At 43.4% G+C, this 10,018-nt stretch overlaps 1 protein-coding gene across 8 annotated transcripts in view; it reads left to right on the top strand.

Moving 5' to 3' along the window:
- LOC126407576 (unconventional myosin-IXAa-like) overlaps nucleotides 1–10,018 on the top strand; it is a 209,180-nt gene that overhangs the window by 125,113 nt on the left and 74,049 nt on the right. For all 8 annotated transcript variants that reach the window (XM_050072586.1, XM_050072585.1, XM_050072583.1 and 5 more), the window contains one exon: nucleotides 1,265–1,354. In XM_050072586.1, coding sequence (XP_049928543.1) covers nucleotides 1,265–1,354 — 90 coding nt within the window. The remainder of the gene's footprint in view (nucleotides 1–1,264; nucleotides 1,355–10,018) is intronic.

Raw genomic sequence — 10,018 nt, 5'->3', positions numbered from 1 at the left:
CACACACACACACACACACACACACACACACACACACACACACGCATGGTCTCAGCAGCAGCTGTTCTGCCCACTCCCATAATCCCTGTAGATGGAGGAGGTGTGTATGTGTGTGTGTGTGGTGACATCTGCTTTTCCCAGTGTGGCCCTGTCATCAATGGTTTGTCTGGGGCTGAGTTTAGAGTCTGTGTGAACTCGCCACATAGCATTGTACTGTAAGTGTGAGGACAGAGAGCAGTGTTTACGTGCTAATCGTGGTCAGCTGTGTTACTTAAAACCATCAGAGTTATTATGAGTGTCAGTTTAGTAGACCGACGAGGAGATGATGGGGATAAAATCTGCTGTGACAGTGTTTCTAGTTTTATATCACCATGGTATTGTATATCATGATATTATAGATTTGCCAATGACTCACTCATATCTGTTGTGCGGGCTGCAACAAAGTCCCTCCACTTTTCTGTCTTTGGCCAATATTTTTATGGTCCTCCAGCTCTGTTGGTGGTGTTAAAGTTCTTTCTATATCGTCTTGTGCCATGATATTTTGGACCTCCCTTTCCTCCGTTGCCCTCTGTGCTCCGGTGTAAAGCAACTCTTGGGATAGCTGTGATGTCCATGCTGAGCACGTGGTCAATCCAGGTCCTCCTACGTCTCTTGAGTATGGAACATGTGTCATCTTTCAGGATGATTTTGAGAAGGTTTATTTGTGAGATGGTCTATGGCCAGCCTGAATTTCACAGCTCCTTTTACAGAGAGAATTACAAATGGGGATTATGGAATTTAAAATGTGTGGACATCCATCAGGCAGTGATGGTCGAACAAAACGGTTGGTTGCATTATGGGAAATGTAGGAAAAGTCCTGATATTTCAGCCCTTGCTGCTTAAATTTTAACCATTCTTATTTTAATCTGTCTCTTGTGAGTCCTTCAGCTTTACGGAAGTGCAATATTAATCTTCTGGAAAACCCCTTTAATAAAATGATACCCTGGGACATTATTGGACCATTAGTGCATGTTATCATTCTTCTGGTTACCATGACTTCATTACTTTTAACTGCCAAACAAAGGCCATAATGTCCCAAAAACCATTCTTACTTAAACTTAACCTTTGCTGTAATTGACCCTCTAAAATGCTTACACTGTTTGTTTTTGTATCCCTGATACCGTGTGCAGTCATTGTGCTCTAATAGGTCACACTTCACGTGAAATCTTTAAGTGACACCAAACTCTGTTTTTAACTGAGTCCTTGTGGGGTTTTTTCTCTTCAGGTCAAAGAGGAGATGCTGCTGGAAGCGCTGACGACCAGGAAGACTGTGACTGTTGGAGAGAGGCTTATCGTACCCTACAAACTTGCTGAGGTGACCTTTTTAGTTTGACACTTACCCACCTGAGTCTCAAACACACAGGCTTTATATGACCTTCTAAAACTGATAACTTATTACTGGTAAAACCCCCTGTGAGCCTGTGTGGTCCCCACACACTTAATAAAACCCAGAGGATGCTAAACATCGAGGAACATTTTAATATGTTTTAATAGTTGACTACCAATAGTCAGAAGGGCCTGTGTGAGGGTGGCAGTGGAGGCGTGGTTTTAGTAAATTCCAGCCAGTCTCAGGGAGGCTTTTTTTTTTTTGTAGTGGTTTGTTCTGAAGTGCGTCAGCTGCAGGGGAGATTCTGTGTTTGTGTGTGCATGCTTTGGAGCTTGTCTAGGGAGTTTGTTGTGGCACTTCCCCCGACCCCCACCACTTCTGTCTGAGGCTCTTTTGATAGAGGTCTCTTCCTCTGCAACTTCCTGTTTCCTGTCGAGTCAAGGAACAGCGCGACTAAACCCCCCGTCCATACAGCCCTCCGGACTCAGTCTGAGAAATTTACCTCCAGGATGCCTCAGCTGACCCAGATAGACTCCTCTGATGTCTGTCATTGTGCTTGTGAATATTAATATTCAGTGGTTCTCGTGTATCTCTCCATCCCCAGATCCTTTGATGGTTCAGCGTAGAATTGAATTCGGTCCAGCTCCCTGCTCGCGTCTGCAGGGCTTTTTGTACGAGGAAGGAAATGCTACACATTGATAGTGTGTTATGCTGCACGGCTCCATCCCCCCCATCTAATCTATGGGTTAGTTTAGCCCAACAATGGTTGCTCCCGCTCTCATGTGCCCCCCCCCATCCCTCCAGTCATGTGGTCTGGTCTCAGGAATGTGCAACCTCCACTGGAATATACAGTACAGAGGCCAAAAGCCAGATCCTCAGTCTGTCTCTGTTTGTCTCTCTCTGTTTCTCCGTCAGTCACACGTTTCAAACACTTACATTCCCTTTTTCTCAACCAGCTGTGTAACAAAAGGTCAGACAATGTGATCAGAAAGCTAATCCTGGACCAAGGCTGCAGCTATGATAAACCCTGTCCTGCAGCTTCTGGTGTCATGCCATGGAAGTTCCCTCCTGTCTTTCACAAGAAGGCCTTATCTCTAAAAGAGCGAGAGGTAAATGGACATAGAGGGACCTGCAGAGGATGAGGCAGTGACCTTTCAATCTCTAAAAGTCCCATATTGGCAGCAAAGAAAAAGATCGAAAATACCGGGAAAACCCCAAATGTGGGCTTGAAGAGAAGAAAATAGTCTTAATACCTGTCATTATGTAGTCGTAAGTCTCTCCCAACATTAAACCTGCAATAACTGATATTTTGGCTATTTTGGGGGCACAGAAACAAGCTATAAATGGACTGCACATATATAGAGCACTTTTCAACCTTAATGGACAAAGCACTTTATCTCTCAGTGCCTCACTCAAAGTCTATACATGCTCTTCTATGTTTTTTATATATGTACTCTTGTAGTTCTTGTTGTTAGTTGCAGCTCACTCCTGAGGGAAACATACGTATATATAAACTTTTCTGTCCCGTTATTTGATCCTGGTCAGGTAGCATACAGTGGGTTTAAAGAACTCCTTCACTAAAAATCAACACATCAAAGCAACACAGATAAGAGCGGTGAGCAAGAAACAAAACAGTAAAGTTGCCTTGCTGTTAACCTCTTCTACTACACCCCTTTCCTATCATAGACCCATTCTTGTCCTTTTTAGGGGGGCGGAGGAACTTTGGGGGAGACAGCAGGTCAACAGTATGTGCGACATAGAAATGCTATACATCATCTGAAAGCTGGGAACCTGACGATTAATTTGAGATGTAGCTCAACACTGTGTGTCAGGTTTTTCTATAATAAATCATAAATCTGTAGTAAACATTGATTTTTGTTTACGTGCCTCATCATACTTAAAAAGTTGAGTTTTTAATGTCCTAGAACACATTGGTTGAAACATATGATGGCCATTCCCATGCTGTTGTCTCATAAATTGTTGCAGCAATTTTTTGGGTTCCTGCCATTGATTTAGTGCTAAATTTAAGCATCTTTTACCACTTGAAAATTGATAAAAATGGTAAAAATCTAACAAAAAAGCGTCTCAAGTACCAGATTAAGACACCAAGACCTTTAGGAATGCTAAAGATAATCAATGCTTTGATTTGGTACCAAATTTTTGACATTTGGTGATATCTGTAAGAACTGCATTTTCTGGTGATTGGATGGCAAGCACTTTTGTTCTGGAAACTGCTGAGAACCCCTCTTTATTGTCAGTATACCCATGAAAGCCGTGCATCCCCAGGTCTCTAGTTTGTGGCTGTAAAGTTTCATGAGGCTGTGATTATCCTAGAGGTCATTGAATACAGAGAGGTCAAGTATAAAAGAAAGGGTCTCACTACAGTGCTGCTTTGGGGGCTAACATCATCACACATGAATAAAACTGGTCTCATTGAATCACAAGAGTGTCATCTTTCCAGTCATTCCTAATTCATGTGATTGCAAGACTGCTTGAGGAACCAAGTATGCAGAAATATTAAAATACAATAGGCGGAAATAAGACCAAAACGCTGAATTATTTTCGCTCAAAACTGCATTGGACGAGCGTAAAGTGGGCGTGTCTGTAAAGGAGAGAATTGTTGGTATCTATAGAACCAATTTTCATTCGGATGTCTGAAGTGAGAGGTCAAGGGACCCCTGTGAAAATGGCCATGCCAGTTTTTCCTCACCAAATATAGCCTCACTCCCGACAAGCCAGTTATTTTCATGACATGGTCGGTACTGATGGATTCCTTAGATCTTCTAGTTTCATATCATACAAGTATCTTCACTCAGTTCACTACAGCCTCTGAAAGAGAAGGACATTGGTGTCCCTGCAGAGTGGAGGAGGTTAAACAAACTAAAAATGGATTTAAAGATGCGATGAAGCTCTGCAGAGCGGAGAGAGACCGCACAGTCAGGTGATAGTTATCTGTGGGTTTGTCACTTTGCACTACAAGGGACCCTTTTCACATATAGTACATGTCTTGTTAACCATTATTCATATAAAAAATGTTAATTATAAGCACTTAAAGTCAAACTAGGAACCATTGAGGTAGAAAATACCTTCCATGCTCACCCACAAGTGTGTACTAGGCATAACCTTTAACATTACAACTATAGGCCTGACCTCAGCCCTCACACTAACTTCAACCTAAACCTAACTCTAATATTGACCCTTAAACCAAGTCTCTAACCTCAAACAGCCAGTTAAAGAAGTGAGGACTGGCCAAAGTGTCTTCATATTCCCAAAATGCCTTCATTCTCTGTATCTAACAGTCAAATTGGTTCTCACAAAGAGCACACACAGGCCACGAGAGCAGCGAAAGTGAAGCCCTGCCCTGGTCTGACTGAGGGGTCGTGGGAGCGAGTCGAGGCCACCTGTGGAATCCATAACACGCCTGTTTTTATACAAAGGAAATGTGGAAAAAAGAACCTGGCAAATGCTGCCGCTCCTTCTCAGAAATGATTTCTTCCTCCTTGGATGAAAAAAGGTTGAGAAAGTGTGCGAGGCAGCTGTCCTATCCACCCACAGTGGAGATTTTGGCGTGTGACCTGCCGAACTTTGGTGTGCTTCAGAAAGAGTTTGGTATTTCCAGAACTTCAATAAGATCCCCAAATTTACTGGATGGGCCCTGGTGAGTCAGGTGGAATGCATTTTTAAATTGCTTGGTTTGGGTTCCAGGGTAATAATGAGAGTTAAAGTATTTCATGCAGGGAAACTGTGCCTGGCAGCGTCTGACGAGGTCAGAATCTGGACTTTGTTAATGTCTTTAAGGCTTGCTTAAGGACACTAAAGAATGCATTAGTGGCTCAGATGAATGTGTCCTCAAAGTGCAACAATTTAGTTTTCAGTCCAGCTGTATTTTTAATCAATAAGACACCCTGCTGCTCATATTTTAAGATCTGATTATGGCAATGCTTAACCCAGAAAAGGCATTAAAAACATTTAGGCTAATGTTATTTAAACTATAGGCTTGTATTATTACTTATCTTTTGTGCCAGAGAAATCTCGGGTCATTCTATTTCTTTCTTTCTCCATTGACCTTTTATATGAATTAAAAGGGACATATTCTTCCATGTTTTTTATATAACACTAAACTTGGTATGTAGGCCTTCACTTAGGAATGACAGTCGGCTCTTTTCATGTTTAAAGTCATGAAGAAAATGGTACATTTATCAAAGTAAAAAAGTGGAAAAAGGAGAAAGAGACTTGTTTTTTGCCACACTAGCCTCAGCTGTGCTTTGTGGTAAGTGCTAACTAGCAACTGTTAGCATGATAATACACTAAACTAATACCCTTTTTCCATTGTCATGCTGATTTGTGTTTCCATAGTCAGTTTAGATGCGCCGTGCCACACCAAGCAGCGCCATAGATGGACCTTCTCCAGAGTAGGTCCAAAAGCCAGCTGCCTGCCCTCAAGCGGGTAGCGGTGCGGTCTTGCTGACTGCAGTCAACCCTCGACGAACCCTGCTCTTGCCCCCAAACAAGCCGAGTGTGCCGAGTGTCTCTGTGTGTTCAGCTCTCAGTATTTTTGTAGCTTCTAACTGAATCTCTGTGGTTTGGAGTTTAGTTTCTCTTCTGCATCCTTTTTTTTTTTTTTAATTTAGACATCTGCTTTATTTTACTGTTTCATGTTCGCTATCAGCCGTATTAGTTGTGTGAAGTTGCTACTCAACTGCGCACCTTGCCCCCCCACTCGCATTACATCCAGGACAACTTGGAGAAAAGAGCTCTGACTTGTTCAAATGAACTGAATGGCTGGCAAACTCGATTTACAGTGTGGAAAAGTCCGGGGGACATAGAGGACAGATACAGCAGCTGCGGGGAACATGTACACCGCATACCCCTGCGTCTACAACACCCCTGCAGACACCCCAGGACACTTCCCAGAGGTCCTTTGTTCATGCATTCACAGGTCAGAGCCAAGTCCGATTCAAGGAGATCCCATGGTGAACTGGGTGTACGTCTAGGGTACCAGCAAGTCCCATGAATCCTCATCAGATTTGGGTTTGGGGGCCAGGTCGACACCCTGAGCTCTTTGTCAAATTCTGTTGCCTTTGTCTTTAACAGTGGTGGTTGGGCGGGTGGTGCATGTCAGGTGGCATCCACATGAATGCCAGGTCCCAAGGTTTCTAAGCAGAACATTTTATTTTAACAAGATGAGCAATGTTACTTCATCTGTCAGTGGTTTTAATGTTTTGGCTGATCAGTATATGGACTCACACAGAGGCCAGGAGTCTATACAACAAAAATCTACCATTATTTAACTTCACTTTAAAAACAGCTATTGTGAAGTTATCATTGAGAACATTTACTGTAAAGTTATGGGGAGTTCCAGACTTCAGCAGATAACATTGACCTCTGTGGTTTAGCCTGGGCTGAGGCTCAAAGTTGATTTCAGGTCTCGTCTAGTGAAGTGAGAAAACACCAGTGTGTGCATCTGCGAGATCATGATTGTGTCAATGCGTGTCTGTCAGGGTGCACATGCGTGTGAGCCCATGTCTGTCAAGATAAGGTGTGATGGCTGCCTTTGACGTTTTTGATGTGGCCTCAGATAATCTGACTCCACCACTTCCTTCTTCCTGTTTAAAGACAGACATGGGGCAGGGGAAGTGAGGGGGGGGCATCAGACGCTCGTTCATATGCTTTGCATTCATATAAAAGGTTCGGCTGTTTTAAAGTCATGGAAGCCTTGTAGTGGGAGTGTAGAGGTACAGTAATCTCCCGTTGCTAAGGGATTGTAAAATGTATGTACACTGATAGACAAAAACAACAACTCCATAAATACAAATTGAAAACATATGCAGATGGGCATATTGTGGTGAAACACACACGCGCACACAAAACATCCTGCAGCGAGGAAGCTAGCAGGCCACGTGCAGCGTGAGCTCATGCTGGTGTTTTACACCTCCTGTTGTTTTCAGGAGAAAGACAGAGAAAGAAATGGAAAGAAAGACAACAACAACTTCCCCTCAGCAGAGCCTTTTAATCACAAACACCAGAAACGACCTGGTTAAACAGCGCGGACCGTTACACTTTACCAAAGTCTCTGATTAAGTCCTGCTAATTATTTTGTCAGTTTCTTGGGTGGCCCTCCAGTGAAACATTTTCAGCCCATTTACTTCCAGCCACGTTCCCTCCTGGTTCCTAACTGGTCCCATTGTGGTAAATAATTAAATTACATGGCAAACACAGAGACAATTCACGCTCAGTGAGCATGTCAAATGTTCACGTCTCGTCTGCCAATCCCCCGAGTTCCTGCTGCACTATTTAAATCGTGATTCTTCTTATCAAACCTTGTATTATTCATAACAATCTTACATAACTTTGTGGGAGCGGGGACGTCACAGGCCTGCTTGCTAAAAATATCATCAACAATCAATAATGCAAGAGTGAAGAGGCAGCTTTTAAAATGCATGGTTTTGCTTCATCACGGCTGTTGGCTGCGTTTGGCCTCAGCAGGCTGTGCTTCTAAGCTTCATCAGGTTCACAGTGTCCCATAAAGGGCTGGAAGAGGGGGGTATTTTTTTTTATTTTTATTGTTACATAACTAATGTGAGACTTTTATTCAGTTTTATTGTCCTTGTAGTGTGTGCCTGCTTTTGTTCATTGTTTCAGGAAGCTTCAGACCAACTTCCTCTGGCAAATCTCGTCTGTCTGAACCCTCTGAACCAGGGCTGTAACTCTATATGCTGTAGGTGATGTGTTTAATCAGGCAAATCAATTAAAAGATAGGTACGCATTTTTTAGTTCGTCCTAAAACAATAGTCAGGTGCTTCTATGACCGTCGCAAAGGGATGCTTTAATCATTCCTCTTTTACTAACCAATAATAATAATAATGATAATAATAATAATCCCTATTTTAGTAATGTAAGTGATTAGGAATCCATAGTCCTCGTTACTTGTACATTCCCAAGTTTAGCTGATGTTAATGTAAGTTATACAAATCATGTGTTCATCTTACAGTCTTTTTAGCACAAATCTGTTGTGACAGTTCAACTTAGGGCCCAAATGCAAACACAGCCAGGAAACAGGGAATGCTTAAAGGCAATTTATTGCAATGTGAGGATGGGAGTCTGAAGGCTGGAGTGGAATGATGGCTGGGGTGAACTAGGAATGGCGAAGCAGAGCAGGCAGAGCAGGGGGCGCTGAAGAAGGAGCAGTCCAAATCCAGAGGCAGGAGATGAAAATGAGGCTGGACGTGGATGGTTATAGTTGAGGCTTGCGTGGTAAACCTGAGACACAGAACAGTGTGAATTAATGGCCAAAAAGTACAAAAAAAAGTGTCAAAACACGCAGGAATTGGCCTTGATATCTGTGCCACAGAGTCTGGTTGCTTAGCCGGGGTTTTATACTGCAGTGGCTAGATTGTAGATGTGGTTCAGGTTCAGCAGCTGCTGGCACTCAGGAGGATCGGCAGGAGGAGGGAACTAGAAGGCCATGCCTAGCAAACACACAGAGACAGACTGAAAACAAACATGAGACAGGGAGAGGCAAAGCTGAAACCCCAACAAAACCTCCATCTTTGTGTTATCATCTGTCCACTCTACAGGGTTTTCCACATGTACATTTATTTGTGGCGGACTGCCACAACATCAGCATCCACCGCCATATATAGATTTTCTAGTTTTGGAGCTGTGTCTCTCTCTATCCAGCGGCAGAGCGAATTTGTGGCACAGATGGAGCATTATCGTTATCTTATTATTGTTGTCTATTGATTTTGCAACGTACTTTAGATGACACGGGCTGCGGGGTGTGCACAGTCCAGCGCTGGGTCTGCAGCAGAACAAAGTTTGCTTTCATTCGCCTCTGCAGCAGCTGCTCCTCTAATCAACTGATCAAATCTGACCTCAAACTGATCGAATGGAAGTCTTGAATGTGATAATCAAACAGATTGTTCCTGAGTTGTCCACCTCGTGACTCAAATCAGCAGACTGCTGCTGAGGAAAAATACAAAAAGTCATGAAAAATTCCGCTTGAGCTGTGTTCACAGACCAAAAACCTCCAAATTCAGTTGAACTCTTTCTGTGTGATCTGGGCCTTAGACTACTTTTCTGACAACCAGCTTGACATGAGGGACACCAAACATCCTGTTGTTCTCATTACTGTCTGTGTTTGACATTAAGGCACCTGTGCTTCGCCAACTGGGTGTGGCCAGGCGTATTTTGCAAGTTTGGCACACCATGCGCGCTGGCGCAGCTACTCCTCTTTCCCACCTCCGTTCCTCCTACCTGCTCAAGTCAGAAAGAGGGAGGAGAGAAGGCATGGAGTGGGTTTTACACACATCACACCAATCAAATGAGCCCCTCTCCTCGCCCTTAAATGCCCTTAATGAGAGTTTACTCAATTCGCCATGGCGGAAGAGAGCAGCAGCGTCAGGCGGCCAAACGTCTCCCAGGAGGAAACTGATGTTTTGGTCTGGGAGGTTCAAGCTCGCAGTGTCCGAATATACAGAACTGTGAGCAGACCTCCACGGGCTGATGATGCAAAGGTAGCCTGGGAGGAGGTCACCACAATTGGAAATCAATGTTTCGCGCTCTCTCTTTCTCTCTCGCAGTCTCACTCTGTTTCTTTTCTTTTGGCTTTTCTAAGATGACAGATGCTGAATATATACTCCCTATCTGATG

The sequence above is a fragment of the Epinephelus moara genome, chromosome 20 (genome assembly GCF_006386435.1).
Source record: "Epinephelus moara isolate mb chromosome 20, YSFRI_EMoa_1.0, whole genome shotgun sequence".
In the NCBI taxonomy this organism is placed as follows: domain Eukaryota; kingdom Metazoa; phylum Chordata; class Actinopteri; order Perciformes; family Serranidae; genus Epinephelus; species Epinephelus moara.
Note: the sequence above shows the minus strand (reverse complement) of the source record. Positions and strands in the feature narration are given on the sequence as shown.